The following is a 19669-nucleotide window of genomic DNA, read 5'->3' on the forward strand; positions in this document are numbered from 1 at the left end:
ATGTAGCAGCCGGTTCAAAAGGAGGAGATGTTAATGCACAGCACCAAATCAAGATCCCACGGAGGTGCAGGATGAAAACTGGTGGTCTTAACAGACTGGCACCTTTAATGAACGTTTTGCATAGTCTGCTGCTCATCAAAGGAGGATCCGTGGATTCATGGAATTTCGAGATAGCAGCTAGTTGGACTTTAATAGTTGAGACAGAAGATCCCTGATTAAACAGGGATGTTAAGAATTTCAAAACCTCTGGGACAGGAGCAGTGATAGGGTCTAAGCCCTTGAGTTGAGCCCAGATAGCAAACCTCTTCCACTTACTGAGGTACAATTTGTTAGTGGTGGGTTTGTGGGTCAAGATAAAATGTGAACAACTTCCGGGTCTAGTGTGTGCCTTCTAACTAAGGTTGGAAGTGGAGGAGCCAAGCTGTCAATTTTAGAGATTGAAGGGACTGATGCCAATGTCCCGACTGATGGATTAGCAAACCGGGATCAGGTCCAAGGTCCACGGATCGCCCACTGCATGCTTTTTCAGGTAAGGAAACCATATCTGACGAGGCCAGTACGGGGCAATCAGAATCATTGAAGACCCCAGTTGAGAAGCTTTTTGAATAACTTTTGGAAGGAGTGGAATTGGAGGAAAGGCATAAAGTAGCCCTGTTGGCCAAGGTTGTGCTAGAGCATCCTTGGCTGGTACTTCCTGATGTGGAATCAAGGAGAAGAACTTCTGGCACTTGGTGTTTTGAGGAGTTGCAAATAGGTCGCAGCACGCGTCCCCATCTCTTGAAAACCTGAGCTGCTACTGTGCGGTTTAGAGACCATTCGTGAGGAGAGAGAATTGTCCTGCTTAATTTGTCCGCCAATACATTTGATTTTCCCGGGATGTGGGTCGCTACCAAGAAGCGGTTGGTAGCTACAGCCCATTCCCACACTCTCATGGCCTCTCTGCAAAGGGATACGATCTGGTCCCTCCTTGTTTGTTCAGATACCAAACCACCGACATGTTGTCTGTGTGGATGGCGATGATGCCTTGAGGAAGAAACTCGTGTAAGGCCTGTAGGGATAGAAGTACAGCCCTCATCTCCAACACGCTGATGTGGAGAAGAGCTTCGTCCGGAAGCCAGGAGCCCTGAACTAGCCTGCCCAGACAATGCCCCCACCCTATCTGGGAGGCATCTGTCGTCAGGGTAACCACTGGAGGGGAGAACAAAGGGTTTTCCTGATCCAAGTTGGATGTCTGAAGCCACCAGCGAAGGTCCCTTTTGCATATATCCGTAATGATGATGGGATGATTGAGGGGAAGAGGCTGAAAGGACGATTGAGTTGACAAGAGCCACGGTAGAATCCTCATGTGTAATCTTGCTAGAGGAACTAAAAGAACCGTGGCAGACATTGAGCCTAAAACCTGTAGAACCATCCTGGCTGGGGCTTTGGATCTCGTGATCAGAGCTTCTACTTGGCCCTGTAAGGTTCGGATCCTTTCGCAGGAAGAAAGACGCATCAATCTTGAGTCTATCTCTGCCCCTATAAACTTTATGCGTTGAGAGGGCAGCAAGACAGACTTTGACCAATTGAATGTAATCCCTAGGGAAACACCCAGGAGATGGTGGCTTTGAGGTTGTCCATTAGTAGATGCCTGGTGGTGGCAGTCAGGAGCCAGTCGTGAGATAGGGAAACACTTGGAATCCAAGACTTCTCAGGTGAGCCGTCACTACTGCCAAACACTTGGTGAACACCCTTGGGGCTGTGGTGAGACCAAAGGGCAGAGCACAAAATTGGTAATGACTGACTCCCAGGCTGAAGCGCAGATACCTTCTGGACGCCTGATGTATCGGTATGTGATAATAGGCGTCCTTGAGGTCTATGGAGCACATCCAAACATCCTTCTCCAACAACGGGAGAATGGATTGTAACGTGACCATTCGAATCTGGATTTCACGGATTGGTTCAGTCTGCTGAGATCCAATATTGGTCTCAGGTCCCCTGTCTTTTTTGGCACTAAAAAGAACCTGGAGTAATTTCCTGATCCGATCTGGTCTGTGGGGACCGTTGGATGACTCCTTTTCTAGCAGCTTTAAAGCCTCTGCTGCTATTTCCCTTTGACTGGGTGGTGGGTCCGGGATTCTCTTGGACGGAGGGGTGAGTCTTTGAATGGGATGGTGTAACCTCCGGCAATGATCCGGCACCCATCTGTCCTGAGTGATTGACTCCCAGGCTTTTAGGTGCTTGGCAACGACACCCGACTGGCTCCGGAGCAGCACAGCCGGGCAATCCCTCATGTCGTGGGAGGCTGAAGAGCCACGAAAGGACTCGCGGTCTCCAGAATTGCGGGGCCCTCTGCCGCCTCTGGGACGGCGTCTCCTGAAAAATTTCCGCCCTCTGCCTCTGGACGGGAATCTTCCTGCTGTTGGGAGAAAAACTTGCGAGATTTTCGGAACCACATTTTCCTCCTTTGGCCTTGGGGTAAGGCCGAAAGGGAGTGGAATAACGGCCCCTACGGCAGATAACGTTTTTCCTCTTGCTCACAGCGGTAAGGGTGTCTTTCACCTTGGGTCCAAACAATGAGGACCCATCAAAGGGAGCGTCGGCGAAGGAAGACTTGAAGGCCTCCGCAAACTGACACAAACGGAGCCAGGCTTGTCTACGTGAGAGCCACGCCTGTGCCTGCCGCTCTACCCGCCCCTTCGGCCGCATAAGAAATGAGCCTCATGGACGAGTTAGAAATTGACGTAAGGATAGCCAACTGAGAGCTAACCGACTGGGCTAGCTGCTCAGGTAGGTTACCCGAGAGGGAATCTGACAACTCCTTGACCAGATCCCTCTGAAGCCTTGTAAAATGTGCCAAATAGTTCAGAGACCTTAAGGTAAAGGCCGCTGAAGTCAGGGTGCGCTTCCGCACCTATCCATACTCCTAGACTCCTTATTAGGAGGATGGATAGACGTTGAAGCCTCTGCCACGTCCTGTTGTGTAGCAGATGCCACCACCATGGCATCTACAGCCACGCCTTTAGTAAGGAACTCCTTCTCGGGGGAGCAGATAAGAATTTATTTGGACGAGAAGGGACTGGTTCCACGGTATCTGGATGTTCACGCCCTTCGACAAACTAAATCCAGAAGCTCGTCAAGGGCGGAGACACCCAGGAGGCGGAGGGCTGAGCGCCAAAGGCCTTGAGGAGCACTGATTCGTCAGCAGAGGGGGTTTGGATATCCAGCCGCCTCGTTGTTTGAGGATCTCTAAGATGTCTGCAAATGAGACATCATCCGAGGACAACTGGGACCCCTCCGCATCATCCATATCAGTGTCCGATGTAATAGACTCGGGGAGTCCACGTGCTTCCTCTTGCACGATCTCTTCCTTGGGGGTTCCTCTGAAGACAACTCAAGAACCCTCAGGAGGAGGGGAACCCCACTGGGGTAACCTCAGGCCTCGGGCTCCGCTGGCTACGGACAGGGAACTGCCAAAGACCCAGTCTCCACGCCCAGGAAGGTGCTGGTAAACCGGGAGATGGCAAGAGGACTTGGCCAAGGCACTCCTCATGGCCCTGAAAGCCGGACCCCAGAATCCTGGGAGTGTCCGACTCGGAGCCGTGATAGCCGACGGAAGTCCCGCAGCAAGCACCGAGGGGAGGCTCGGAACCGAAGCATAGGTCCCGAAACATCACCCCGGTCCAGCCGAAGAAGTCCAGACTAAACTCGGACCCAAGGCCGGGTTGGAGTAAGGGTCGGAGCCGACCCTGAAATCTCCACCGGCTCAACAGCACCTGCTCCGACGGAGCCAAGCGGTCGGAGGAGGAATGGCAACGGGTGGCAAGGTCATCGGCTCGAAACCAGCTGGGTCGGAACCGAACAAATTTTGGAAGACTGGGACTGGAACAGTCTTTGGAGCACCCTGTCTATATCAGAATCCGACATCCTCAAGACCGAGAGGAGACAGAACGGGTTCGAAGGCCTCCATCGGCCCCAAAGGGCTAGGGGACCGGCTCGAGGCGACTCGATGAGTATCGGCGCCGAGGGAATACTCACAGCAGATTCCATCGGTGCCGAGGTAGACTTCGGCGCCGAGGAGGAAGTGTCTGAGCGGGCGACCCTTGTCGGCTCCGAGCAGCGGAGCCGGAAGGTGACCCGCCTCGATGCCCCAGCCATCGGCTCCGAAGCCAGAGGAGTCGACACTGGTGGCATCGAGGCAGACGTTCAACCTCGGCTCCAAGTCTTTGGAGCCGAAGGAGAGGCCTGCCTAAGTTTCTTGGCAGTCGGATCCGACGGACTGGTCGGAACCGAAGCCCTTTTCTTTTTGGCCGGAGCCGGAGAGGATGCCAAGGCTTCTTCAAAGGAGGGTTTAACTAACCCCTTAAGAATCAATTTATTTTTCCTCTCCTGGAGGTTTTTCAATCCAAAACGTACACAAAGTTAGCGATAGCCGTTAAAACAGCTTTTGTTAGCAAAAACAGCAAAAAACTGACAGAAAGTTAGTTAATAAAAACTACTCAGCCCAGCCAGCTCGAGACCACGTCTTCGCAGGGAAGCGGCAAACGAGATCTGGGGGACTGGTAGTGGTGCATCCTGGGATATAGTAAGCTCAGCCAATAAGAGACTTCGCTCTTTGGCATAAGCGTGCCGAGTCGGAGCCGAGGGATCGGCTCCGAACCCATCATTCAGAATGTAGGCGAGATAGGATCACATAACATCTCCCCGTTAAACATCAGTTTGTGGGGTCCTACTCTTGATCTGCTCAGGAAATCTGTCAAACTTCTGTTCTGATGGAATGTAAACTGCTTGGAGAAAAAAGTAAAGCAATATTTTAAGCCATCATTGTTAGCCTACACATGAGGTAAGTCTTTGGGTCCACCTGTTCGTAGAAATACCACAAAAAACAGTTGTGCAATCCACCAGAACAAGACATACGATGCTGGAAATGTACACTAAATGTTAAAGCTCATTGGCAGCATATGCTTTACGACTGTATAAAAATGAAAATATACTGGAATAATATGAATTCTGTTTTACAGTCTGTTTTTAATAATACATTTATGCTGACCAAATGTCTTATTTAATACACTTATTCCCACTTGTAGCACGAAAATAAAACACCCTCTTTTATGGAATATCTTCATTTACAAGAAAAGTCATCACCAAGAACTGGAAGAATCAGACGACTCCTACTATGAAGGAATTTATATACTTGGCAACTGAAGTTTGTCATCTTGAACTTATCACGAGCAAGACAAGAACATTTAGAATCACCTCTTCATATAATATATGGTTGAAATTCAAAGGACTGCTGGATAAACAGACTTCAGTAATTAACCACTACTCATTTAATTTCATTTTCCGTTTAAAAAGCTTAGTGTTTTATAATAGCCACCTCTGTAAATAGTTATTTTAGTTGTTTATTATTGTTCTTTTAGATGTGTATATTTCTTTTAGAAAATTTCTATCATATATTAATGCTTGTTAAAATTTTCAGTAAAAACAATTGAGGAAAAAATAACCTAAAGTGTTTCTGGGGACCACTGAAGACGGAAAGCTGAACAAACCAGAATGACTGCTTTCATTACTTTTAGGTGTATATGCTCTTTCCCGTCATTTTTTGACTAAATTCCCTGTATTCTGAATCTTTTTAACAAGCCTCCGGACCTGTCTGATGCAACTACAGAGATACGAAGGACAGGAGAAGGAATCTGAAAGGCAACTCTTCGATTCTAGCTTATCTGAGTAGTTCACCAGTATTAGCTCCTTTTTCATGAAAAGGCTGTGAAGACAGAGTGGACAAGCAATTTACAAGGTAACGATGGGAGCACAAAATGTATGGCTCCCAAGCAAACACAGTTTTTGGGTAGACAGCAAATGTTTTTGCTTGGAAGTGTTTGCAAAGGTATTTTTAAACCCCAAGCAGACAAAGAATTTTTCCTCAGATAGACAGCAAATGTTGAAGGTGTGATGGGGAAGAAAAAGATAACTGAGAACATGTTTTTTTGGGAGTGAGGCTCCTGGGAGAGTCGTCACGGACAGCAGTGTCATATTTGCTGAGTGAGACTTGGGGGCTGCTGTGCCGCCTTTTGTATCGCCTGCAACGTCCAACTGGGCAGAGCTTGTTTTCTGTGGAGGCCCGAGAGGAACGGCTGCAAGTGTGCTGCAAGTTTGTGTTTGTGGTTTACTTGAGCAAAAGGCACATAAATGCCAACGTTTTTGAATATGTACAGCTCTGTAAGCCAATGAAAAAAAAAAATAGTTCACTGCAGTTAATGTATTTGAAGGTTTCATAACTCAGTTTCGTTTTCTACACTTAAACTAGTTACCAAAGGTAGTTTTAAATTTAAAGATTGCATAGCCGAGTTGAAATTTCTTAGCATCCCTAATAATAAAACGGCTTAAAACAAGATAAAAGCTTTTGCTTACTGCCTTTACTGGAGAAATGCTGCTAGGAGGTTTCAAATCTTTTTTATAGACTTGTGTTTAAAAAGCAACTAAGTTTAAAAAAAAAAAAAGGCTTACTGTGACGACCTTTAGAGCAAGCAGATTGGGAGTTGAATGGTAAAGGATAATCAAGAAAACAGTAATCTGACGACTTTACTATGTTTATGTTCAACGTGTCCTCAGCTTAAGGAAACCTAATCATAAAAACTTTTACTAAATCCAACAGTACTGGCCAAAAACCTAATGAGGCCTGAAACTAAGTTCTGTTTCTACATAGGGTCCACATGTATGAAGCTTTTAGACAGGGACAGCTGAGGTGCAGTTGTGTTTTTATGATTTCTATTTATTTAGCAGAATTGCTATATGATATTTTTTATAATTTCAATTCTGAAATGAAAATACATGCTGAGCACAACTGCTGTATGGCTGATTGTTGATTACTTTTGCTAGGACATACTGAGATCAGGTGTTCTATCATTGCTATAGTTCTTTTTTATTTTCAGTACATTTTCCAGTACATCTATGGTATGTTTATTGTATGTATGTACATATAGGATTGTAAGATAACATTGGGCTGGTTTCTTTTTGGTTTATGGAAGACTTTTTTTGACCAGTGACCAACTATATTTAATGTAGCTAAGGCAAAGGGTAATTGGTAAAGACAGTAGCTATAGTAAAGGATATTAGCTAATTACTTCTGACCACACTACAGTTATTAATTACACCCTTTAACTCTCCATTAACCTCTATCATCACATAGCCTAGTATTCAAACAAATTACAGACAGCATGTATATCACACTAACATCTCTCTCGCTATTCCTCACAACACTAGCCTACATCACATCTACACATACTAAAATATCTCTAGACAACACTACATTCCACACAATACATATTTCCACATCTACTAAACTACAAACTTTTTCATCTCCTATACAATACTTAATGATACCACAATAATGTATATACACAAGGCCTACTTACCAGGATGTAGTACTAGAAAAACATGTAAATTCAGCACAGAACTAACCCACATAATCAAACACTTCATCTATCACAAAAAGACTTCTCTCAGGGGATATACACCCAAACCCAGGTCCGTTTACAGCTATACTCAAATCTAAATAGATATCTGATCTACTAATTCTTAATATCAACACAAGGAGTATAATCTAACAAAATATCTGACCTGCATGCATTCCTAACCCACTACACTCCTGACATACTGACCATGACAGAAACATGGCTAAAACCCACTACCCAAAATGAAGAAATCCTCCCACCAGGTTATAATATCTTAAGACTGGATAGGGTGGGTAGAAAAGGAGGTGGATTTGCAATTCTCTTTAAAAACATGCTAAACCTTAAACCTCTTCATACCCCTGTACCTAAATTTAATAATGCTGAAACCCTTGCATCTGTCCTGTATATTAAAAAAAAAAAAAAAAAAAAAATATTAACATTCTCTGCTGTTACATCCCTCCAGGAAATAACTCTTCTATAACTGAGGAAATCTTACAATGGATGACAGATAATCTCCCGCATGAAACAATCCTATTAGGCGATCTGAATACTAGACTGGTTGGCCTGCAATTCTAACAGCCCCACTACCCATATAAATCTCTATGGGTTCTCACAACTTATTCAGGAACCCACTAGAGTAGACAAATAATCCCAAAAAGAATCCATCCTTGATTGGACACTGGTCAATAGCCCTAAGCAAAACTACCAGACAGGCTGTCTACCAGATAGTATTAGTGACCACCTCCCTACATTCCTACTACACAAACGTACAAACATACCTAAGCCCATAACTTAGACAAATACAAAATGACTGCAACCTACGCCCCCAGGATCTAAACACTATTCTAAAACAATGCAACTGGGAGCCACTACTTTTCCTTGGTTTAGATCAGGCAGTTGACTACTTTAACAGCACCTTCACTGATGTCCTTAATAGTGTTGCCCCTATCAGGAAAATTAGAGTTATGACTAATTATGCACCATGGCTAAGTAGAGATACAAGAGCCATACTGAAGTCCAGACATAAGGCCTGGAAAATCTGGAAGAGGGATAATACCATTCAAGCCAAACAACACTACCAACAGCTTAGGAATCATGCCAAAATAAAAACTAAACTTGATAAACAGAACTACTTTCTTACTGTACAAACAAAACACTCAAAAAATCCTCAAAAGTTTTGGCAAGCTATCAACACCCTAATTAAACCAGGCAAAACTACTACTCCAACTCCCAACTCCACCAATGACAACATGGAGATAGCCTCTCAATTTAATCACCACTTTGCAGAATCATCCAGGCAATTGTCCAAAAATAACCCTCCACATATCCCAGTTAAATGTCTAGGTAACCCCCCCTTACTCTCTCACCTGTTCCCACCCCCAAAATTAAAAAACTACTTTTGAAATTAAAACCTACCACCTATGCAGCTGATAATCTACCTGCCAACTTCCTAAAACTAGCTGCAGAATCATTATCCTACAGTGTTTCTATCCTTATAAACCGGTCCATAAAAGAATCCTACAGCCCTCAATTGTGGAAAGTGTCTTACATTATTCCTCTTCATAAAGGCGGTAATTCCTATGACTTCTCTAATTAAAGTCCTGTAGCTATTCTGTCTCCTCTCTCCAAGTGTATTCTCTGTCAAGTCATGTACTTCCTGAACACACACAAACTCCTCTCCACCACACAACAAGGGTTCCGGCCATACTGCAGTACAGCTACCACTCTTCTCTCATTTACCAATCTAGTAAACCAATACAGAAACGACTATAGCTATACGTCTGCTAGATTTTTGGATCTTTCCCAAAGCATCTGATATGGTCTCACACCCCCAACTATTAGATTCACTAGCATCCCTATCCTTTGCCCTTTCTACTACTGCTTGGCTCAAGAACTATCTAGCCGATAGGCAACAATCTGCCCAATGCAAGGGGCACTATCTCCTCTACTTTCAACTTTCATAGGCATACCACAAGGTTCAATACTGGGCCCCCTTCTCTTTTCTATCTAGACTAACAATCTACATACCTCCACCCAGCATGCCGCACTGTTACAGTATGCAGATGATTCGACTTTAATCTGCTCAGCCCCCTCTCACAACAGACCCAGGAATCCTTTAGCTCTGTGGAAAGTTGGATCACACATATCCAACTCATCCTTAACTCTAATAAAACTAAATTGCTTTTATTTACCCCCAACAAACCAAAGTCTGCACCTCTTTCCTTTTCTGTTACTTCCAAAAATGGTACTATCATTACTCCGTCTGCCCAGACCAAACTCCTCGGTGTTGAGATTGACAAAAACCTTCTCTTTGATGTCCATATCTCTCAAACCATCAAAAAGGTTCACAAAAAAATGGACTCATTACACAGACACAAAAACTTCCTCTCAGATCAAGCACGGATCACCCTGGCCCAAACTGTCCACACTAATGTATGCAGCATCAATGCTTACCTATATCAGAAAACTTGACCTTGACAAACTTGAGTCATGCTATAATAATATTCCCAAATTTGCTAACAACGCCACCTTCAGATCCCATCACTATCTAGCTCTAACGGACTTGAAATGGTTAGAATTTCCTCAACTACTAAATTACCACCAACTGGTTATTGCCTGTAACATTCTGAAGTATCCTGATAAAACCCCATCACCGAGTCAACTATTACCTACTATGCAACAAATCGCACACTCCACTCTACTGACAAATCACTTCTATGCATCTCTAGGGCTAACAATACTGCTGGTAAAGCACTATTCTCCCACACTGTTGCTAAAAACTGGAACAACCTCCTCCCATCACTGACATTTATCCCCACCACCTCACACTTCAAAAACACTTTAAAATCACATCTCATAAGCACCAGGCTTTGGCCCATGTATAATCTGAAAACACTGCTTAAGCTCTGTGGAAAGTTGAAAGGCTCATTACTTGCCTAATGTAAATGCTACAGTTGTTTATCCCTTTAATATAGGTACTTAATTTTAACATGATGTATGTCATGACTCTCAATGTATTTAGTCTGTTCAACTGCTGAGTTTATCCTGTCTGTTTTATATTTCTGTCTTACTAGTTGGATTTTTGCAGATATAATGTGTTATCAGTTTTTTACTATGTATTAAATTCTAGTATTTCTGTTAATATATGTGGAGCTTTTCTCCCCGGGCCTCCGCTGTAAATGGACCTGGTCCAGTCGGACTGTCCCGGTTAATAAATGTAAAATAAATAAAATAAAAATAAATAAAAAATACTGCAACTCCTAGCCACTACTTCACTGCATCATACATATACAACATTACATATGAACAATGGAAGACACTACAGTGCAGCAGCTGTTCTATACTTTCTAGATTCGCATCATTAAAACAAAATGTCAGAATAGAATGTGCAAAACCATTTTATTAAGACAACTAAAAAAGCGTACCCAGAATGCAATGAATAGTGTGGAGCTCATTTTATGTTACTGATTATTATATTTATTATAAAGTTAACAACTCCTTGCTTAATGACATACTTTTTTACTTCTGGTATACATTTCCACTACATAAAATCTACACTCATTTTTAATCAGCTGAAACCATAACTGCTGCAATGCAAAGCCCACGTTCTACAAGAAAGCCTACAACTACATTCTATTTTTAACTTTGATAGCTGAGTAATCATTAAATATCATGATCCTCCTCCAAAATTAGCAAAAAGACAGCTAAAACTATAACAGATTATTAAAAACAACTTGTGGTTTTTAGAACTTCTATTTAGAGAATACAATCCTAGTTAACTTTCTAGACTGGATATTTAACAATGATTTATTATTTTTTTTGAATAAATGCAAGACCAGCAAATCTGAATAGAGCTGAAAAATAATTAAATGACTATTTTTTCATATTTGATCACCTGGAACCATTTAAAAGTAACTCCTTCCAGTTCCAAATATCAGCCTCACTTACTGTTACAGTTTTATGCCAGTGCTTTACAAGACAAACAAAACCGTTTATTCTAAATTCTCTTATCCAATATTTGACATTAATTATACAGAGACAGATAGATAAAGAATGGCAAAAAAAAAAAATCTGAAGTTATGAAAGCCCATAGCAGTGTTATTTCTGATGGGTTAAAAAAAGATACCCTACCTTCCTTTGTTCTTCAAGTCGAACTCTTTCTTCTTCTTTTTTCCTATCTTCTTCTCTCTTTGCATCCAACTTCTTCTGTTCTTCACGATCAGCTTCTTCTGCCTGGAAATCATAAGAGAATATTTGTCACTCATTATGCCCAGTTACCTTTTTATCAAGGGTGGGTAAAAAATATTTAAACACAAGAGAAAAATGGCTAGCGCAGATATTACAGACAAAATGTTTTCCTCTAATAAAGCTGAATACCCCACAATTAACCACTGATACTTATCCCTAAAATTTGCTTATCTGAGGTTGCTAATTTAAAAAAAAAAAAAAAAAATAAAAACAAGTACTTTAAAACAGAGTTGGTCATTATCCAAGTCCTGGTTGAGTTGAGGAAAAAAAAAAAAAAAACTTTTTACTTTTTTTTTTTTCTTTTTAATGAAATGCACAACCCCAACATTACCTTCCAACTGTGACTTTTTTCATTTTTTTTTTTTTTTTTTTTTTTTTGTTTTTTTTTTTTTGTTGACATTGTAAGTAACTGTCAGTGTGCTGTCTTTTAAGTGACTTGCTCCAAGAGTTGTGATAAACAAATAAGAAAGAAGGAATCAAACCCAATACCCTGGTCACTAGAAGCAGCTAATTAACAGCTCAGAACTTTAATACTCTGCAACAGCCACCATACATTTCAGTAATTCCTTGCAAAGTATTGTTTATCTTACTTCTGATGAGTGGGTAAGTGTACTACTTATAGTGCACTCCTTTTAAAGACAACCAAACAAAAATACAGGGTACAGAATTGAATAAAAACAGATAAACTGAGAAGCAATTTTATTAATAGTCAATATATAGCAGAAATACAGAGCATACAAAAATGCATACAAAGGTACTAACATAAAATGACTCTCTCAGTTCGGAGTGTTGAAACCGACCCCCTGCACTACTATCATTTCATTTATTCTTTTCCCACCCTTTCCATGTTCTATCCCATTAAGCTTAGAATTCTTCTGATGATGTGAACAAAACCACTATTTCCTGGGATATATTCCAGAATCTTGCACCTCTTTTCTGGGCAATGGTACATCCTAAGGTTTATCTGGGGCTGACCTTTAAAGCTTTTATACAAGATCCTTTCCACTTCAAACCTATTGCAACTAAACATTGCAAATGCTCTTTTACACCCAGTCTTGTTAGCCAATGTATATATTATCTGCTTTTCTTATACTTATTTCCCTTCACCATTCTGCTAATTTTGAGAGGCAAGATCAGTGTTGGCATCTAATGCTGTTGTCCTTCTCAACAGTTAAGTCTTTTTAACAACTTTTCCCTTAAGAGCTCGCCTCTAGTGACTAATGGACTACAGCTGACTTCCAGTCCATTGAAGTATCTTGGTCCTCATTCTGTGCATTTAACAACCATCCATGACATTCTGCTTCAAAGGCTTTGCCAAGCTACATAAAACAATATATAAAAAGTTTGCTATGCTTACATTAGTCGCAGCACTGCGGCATGCATACAATGTGATATTACAAGCAGACTCTGAAAAGGAACTTGACAAATGTCAAGGGACTGGAATGCAAAACTGAGTGTGCATGGGATGAAATAGTACAGGCAAAATGGCTGTCATGGCAGCAAGTAGGGGAAATCAAAAGAAGCTGAAAACTGAGATAACCTGCTCCACTACCTTCCCCGTTACCAGCTTCAAGTATCTGGGAGGGTGGCTGATAAGGGAAGTCTGAATGAGGAGGTGAAAGCTAGAATAAGAGGGGCTGCAGCCAACTAGCACAGACCTTCAGGGGTAGTGAGCAACATAAGAATGCCAAAGAAGTTGAAAAGTAAGGTGTACAATACAGTAGTGTGACCAGTACTACTGTATGGTACAGAAACCAGGGCAGCTGAGGGAAGCTACAGGTGATTAAGATGAAATGTCAGACAGATGGAGACATGAGGACACCAGAGTACAAGCCAAAGTACTTCCAACTGCAAAGAAGTTCAAAAAGAACAGATTACGGTGGCTCAGACAAATGTGCAGAAAAGCAGAAGACTCTCTGGTAAAGAAGACTTGGAAGAGACAGAATAAAAGCAAGACAAAAGGAGAGCACTCTGTAAAGTGATGGTTAGTGTGTGCGAGAGAAGATCTGTGACAGTCAGGTATGACCACTGAGGAAGTTAGACGAATGGCTTTGAACCAAGAAAGATGGCAACAGTAGACACGACACCTTGACCGTGGGTAAAAAAAGGGCATTAATGATGATTATCATCATGTAATGCTAATATCAGTCACAAGACTGGATCAAGTGGAGTTTACAAGACCTCTTCAAAATGAAACTCTGCTGACAACTATAAGCTAGAAAACTGGCATCAGCCTGATGTACATGATATGATATGCGGTGTAAACCTTAGCTCAAGATGATTGTCACTGTTCAAGTGACACCCTGACCCCATAAGCAAAAATGGAAAAAAGGGGTTGGGGATGGATGTACGGATACTTAGTCATATAAAATGTTATTAACTCAACTTGGATCCAGCCATTAAAGGAAAACTCCATTTTCCAAAGGGGTTACTCTTATCCCAATATCATCTAATCATGTAGGTATTATTGCTCAAAAACCTTCCAATGCATTTCGTAATTTTTTTTTTAATTTCCCCTTGAGTCCTTGTGCACATCACTAATATCCCATCATTTTTTTCTTATCCAAACCTTTGTTTCAAAAAGGAATGTGCCATGGCCTGCATCACCTAGGGTAGAAGGCAGACGTTCTGGAGTTTTCAGTGCTGGTTACCGCCCACAGTTTTACACCCTTGCAATAAATTAACTTTTTCCCAAAGGGTTAGTTGTCAGATATCATTACATGAGGAATAAAGGCGAGTTATATTGTGACTCTACATAAACTGCTAAATACTCTGTTTGGCCAGTGAAATGTTATTTTTAATTATTACTTGTTATTAAATTTATCCTTTGGTTATCAGGCTAGTAGCCTCTTTTCAGGAGAGCTCAAGGTGGCATTTATGCTGATGAGGAGCAATTTGGCCTGGCACTAGAGACTTTTCAAAAAGTGCCACGGGATCTTTCACATCAACCCATGTTACCACATACTCTGCGAAGGCAGGACCTTAACATAATGTCTCATCGCACAGAAAGCACACTGAGGAGTGCAGTACCTCCTAATACAGCACTGCAGCATCAGTAATGGAAAAATGAGTCACTGGCATTAGAATAAAACCCACAGCCTTCTGATCTTTCAGCATCAAAGGCAAATGTGCTGATAAACCAGTGACACTGCATCTATTTAATTACAACATTAAGCATGGTATCACGGTCCAAACTAATGAGACTCATAAACAGCCAAAGACCACTATGCATTTACGATACTTGCTTAGTGTGGAAATACTGCACTCTTCATTATACAAGCCACCTTGAACAGCAGTGCAAAAGCAGCTGCATTCCTACACGTTTCAATGGAGTGAATATGCAGGGGGAAGCGTGACAGCTTTACACTGCTCAGACTGCCAATCTATATATATATATATATATATATATATATATATATATATATATATATCTATATAATGAATGTGTGTAGAGGACAGTATGGTTGCCCATGTGTCTGTGTGTGTGTCTGTGTGTGTGTGTGTGCACCCGTACAGTATAATATGAAACTGCATCTTTCGGTGTCTGTGTATGAATGTTTATTGTGCAAGTATGTATGCACGGTGGATGATCACTGACTGATGTGAATTGTGGCCGATATGAACACTGCACATTGTTTAGGTGCTACATGTATGTATGCATGAGGCTACGTGTCTCTGTGTGACTGTTCACAAGAGTCTATGTACGGGAGTATGTGTGGGTGTGGTCTATGCTATCACATAGTATGGCTAGGTAGAGTAAAGCCACAATCTACGGTGTGGTTCTGTCCACTTACTGAATCTGCCGTTTAATAGTTTGAATGAGACAGGGAAGGCTATGTCAACTGCCTGTTGTATGTCTGTATGTGCACATATACATGGGTGCTTGTCAGATATTATGTGAATCACTGTCTGCAGATCTATGAATCTGCTTGTCCATATGTGACTATCTGCCTGTATGTGTGTTAGGAGGGGTCTGTGCCTGTGTATAGTTTGGTAGTTCCAGTTAGCAGGGCACTCAACTAAGCAATGAAATGTGGAGTTAAACAATTCATAGCTACGCAAATTCCCACTTAACGAGACACTGCCTTTGTGACAAAATGTATTAAATATGAATAAATATAGCAGCAGTGAAAATGCTCTGTCTTCTATTAATCCAAGCCACAGACTCATGATCGAACCACATAATATCTACCAGGTAATAAAATAACCACAGGAAGGGAATCACATTAGCAATACCAAAGACACCATATATTCCCCCTCTGGAAAACGTCTTCAGAAGACTGTTTCTGCACAATATACAATTACCAAGACAATATACAATCATCAAAACATAACTGATAAGAAATCTGCAGAAACATCTAAAGTTGAGCATTATTTATAGGTTCATAGGTATATACTATGCTAATGATCACTAAGGTCTTCTTAACTGGAGGAGTACTATAAGGGCCTATACTTTTTTCCATACTGTTCAATAAATTCATGAATGATTTAGAGAAATCAGCCAAAGAAACCACATTTTCAAAATAGACAGCTTACTTCTGTTCTGTCAATACCCTTAACTGAACATCAAGAAAAAAAATCCTTTCCCTCCAATGAGTCCTGACTCAAAAAAATCCCACCATATTCTAAATGCTGAAAAAAAAAAAACTAAGTCAATGTTATTTACACTTAAGGCACTCTCCAATGTAAACTGGAACTTCTCTATCACTTCAGCTAATGACCTTCTAACAAATTAGCTCTCCACTCAAAATTATTTGGTGGTACAACCAACGAGCTGTTAAAATTTGCTTGATCTCCATGTACAGCATGCTATAAGTCTCCTGTATCAAAGCAAACACTACCTAACTCAGAATGCCAATAAATACAGCATCCTTATTCCTCCTAACCTCATTATTATATGCAGCACCCATTTTCACAAACCTTAAGCTTTGCCACCAACCACAGAGGAAAATCCTACCACTGCCTGGCCTTAAGGCAACGTCACTGGCCAGAACTTCCCAACTACCTCTCTATTACCCAATTACCAAACAGTCCATAATATTTTCAAACCACAAATTGTCCAGTCTTACTAAACATTAAACCTTCTCCCCTGACCATACCTCTACACTCACTAGACTAACCTTTACTCATCATTAGCAAAACCATCAATACTGCTGGAAATGCTGTCTAATCCAACTAAGATTTAGAATTCTAAATAACCTGCATAACTTTAGAACTCTTCTAAATCTCCACTTCAGCAACTCAAAGTCATGCTCCTGTACATCTGTAGGCTGCTATTCTGTTTACTCCCATTCCCCAACAAGTGAACTTGACTTACGTCGTACTATTAATTTCCTCAACCTCACAAGCTGATACAGATACTTCCAAAACAAATACGTAATCTCAAGCAAAATCAAAAGTATAATTAACTAAATTAAGTATTTGTAATTATATACCTCCATGCTCTGACAGTTCAAAGTTTAGCTCTCTCATTACTCTGTTCTTCTCCATCCCTAAAGGACACTACCTTTAACACTTATTCAAAAACTCCTTGTACCTCACATCAAGCAGTACCTAATGTGCACTCTTCAACTTAATCTGCTAATTGCTTTTTGTTAACTGTTGCATATCATTAGTACTTTTGCACTACGTTGTAAATTGCTACTGTTCATGTTTGATACTTTGTTTTACTGTATTTACATAATGGCATTTTTATATTTGTTGAAGCTCTTATCCATGGGCCAACACTGAAAAGGGGCTATGGTTGCCCCAGCCAGACCTTCCTGGCCAACAAAAGCAAACTAATTACCAACTTGTACACTATGTTATGTGCTATACCTAACCCTCCTGGGTTTGCAGTTGGGCACTTGTTGAGGTAAGTGTACTATTTCCTCTGCTGTTGCAGGGAACTTGCTGCAAACTATCACTAGCAGTTCTAAAGCTTTCCTGGAGCCAATAATATAACTATTGCTTGTAATGCCCCCCATGCCCCCCCCCCCCGTCAGCAAGACAGTATTCCAGTTGCCTTAAAACTTTGAGAAAGCAGTGTTGCCAAACCTACTGGAGCAGTGCTGGGAACAAAAAGGTGATCAATAGCTGTCCTAAAGCTGCCTTGGATCCAACAACATAACAGCTACTGCTCTCTCCTTTCCCCAGGGTAAATACTGTCTTAATTCTGTTTGCTTGGCTTTGCACTTCTGTGCTGTTTCTCTCTATTCTCTATCTGCTCTGAAGCCTCTGAATGTACTCATGTGCAAATAATATTCTTGCATTTCTCTCTTTGAATTGCTTACTACCCTACTTCTAGTCTCCTATCTGTTGAGGCTTCTTACCCATATTTCTGGGTTTTTTATGTTTAATTTGCAGGTGATCACTAGTTGTGCTGCTCTTGAGGTCAACAATAAAATGGCTATTGCTTGTAACCCAGCATCACCAGCAAAGATACTCCTACAGCTAGCTGAGAAAGCAGTGTTTCTAAACCCTTAGGGCAGTGCTAGGAACCAAAAGGCATGTAGACTTCTCTTTGTGTGTTACATGCCTATACTGTGGCACAGCAGCTGTGCCTCATTGCTTGTACAACCCCAAATGCACCCACGGAAGACTTCTGTAATTGTGTACCACAATGTATCTTGGTGCACATTCCTTCTGTAGTGTCAGAGATTTTACACGAAACTCAGAAAACAAGCAAAAGGATATCTGTAAAAGAAAAATACTATGGCCAGCATTAGTGATGTGAGAAACCATGTCATCACTCATCCAGATATCACAGTTTAATTTGGCAGTTACGATAGAGCGTGCGTGTGTGTGTGTGTGTGTGTGTGTGTGTGTGTGTGTGTGTGTGTGTGTGTGTGTGTGTGTGCGCGCGCGCGCGCGCGGGGGGGTCTACTTTTGGTTTTTCAAGCAGACTTACTTGAAGAAAGTAAGCTAGTAATTTCATCCTGCTTTTCAGCTGCACTTGATTGAGATTCCCCTGCTCATGTACAGAATAATCGTCTCCCGCTAACATGGGAGCTGTGACTAGCTTTACTCCCTTCTTATCCACCAATTCCTCAGCCGCCATCCAGATTGTTACTTAAATACACGTGCGTCTTCTCCCACAGATTCATCCACAGAAAAGCTCTCTTCAAGACACAATTTACAATGACTTTCTCCACCTACTCCTATTTCATTCTATTGAAAGGCAAATTAAAAACTTGATGTAAAAGCCCACCTTCTCTTACTACAATGACTCTACCAACATACAAATGTTTCCTTTTTTACGGCATTCCTTACACTTTTAGTAATTTCATCCCTCTCCCGAAAAAAAAAAACTGCAACCATTATACCTTCCCACTGTCAGAACATATCAAAATACCAGGCACTACCCTCACTTACCTCCCTCCTCCCTCAATCCTCCACTTACATTAAAGGAAATCAATACCCTACCCCCCTGCCACACAACTCATCCAGTTAGTACTTTTATACCAAAACAGTACTACAAAAATCAAAATCCCTTCCTAAGACAAATAAAAGAAAAATCCCGATGGTTTATCATTAAATTAATCTCCCTTACTTGAGCACTTCTACAAAGCTATACAGAATCAAATTCAGGCCCACAATTCATCGCACTCAATAAGTTGAGCACAGCAGTGCTGAATGCAGGAAAAATGTTAACTATGCTAGCACAACTACACTTGTTAATTTCAACAAACAAACAGACATCCAAGGTACCATCCTGGGTAAAAGAAGACTCCCCTATCCTCAAATCAACCTGGACATACTAGGTACCATCCTGGGTAAAAGAAGACTTCCCTATCCTCAAATTCCTTTTTCCAAGTTAAACTTGTATACTTAATGCCAGACCAGACAAAATAACTAGCAAAGACACACACTTCCTTCTCAAATATAAGATTCATTTAGAGCACCACAAACAAACTTTCCAACACTTCAACCACACACAAACATTTAAATTCTAATCTAAAGCATTCTGGACAAAAACAGCCACTATAAAACTGTATTATATTAAGGGA

General features: G+C 41.3%; 1 protein-coding gene across 1 annotated transcript in view; it reads right to left on the reverse strand.

Annotated features, from left to right (window-relative positions):
• DDRGK1 (DDRGK domain containing 1) overlaps positions 1-19669 on the reverse strand; it is a 924827-nt gene that overhangs the window by 617779 nt on the left and 287379 nt on the right. The window contains exon 4 of the mRNA XM_044064090.1: positions 11565-11666. Within this exon, the coding sequence (XP_043920025.1) occupies positions 11565-11666 (102 nt within the window). The remainder of the gene's footprint in view (positions 1-11564; positions 11667-19669) is intronic.

This window comes from Protopterus annectens, chromosome 2.part2 (genome assembly GCF_019279795.1).
Source record: "Protopterus annectens isolate FY-2018-M chromosome 2.part2, PAN1.0, whole genome shotgun sequence".
NCBI classification, from domain to species: domain Eukaryota; kingdom Metazoa; phylum Chordata; order Ceratodontiformes; family Protopteridae; genus Protopterus; species Protopterus annectens.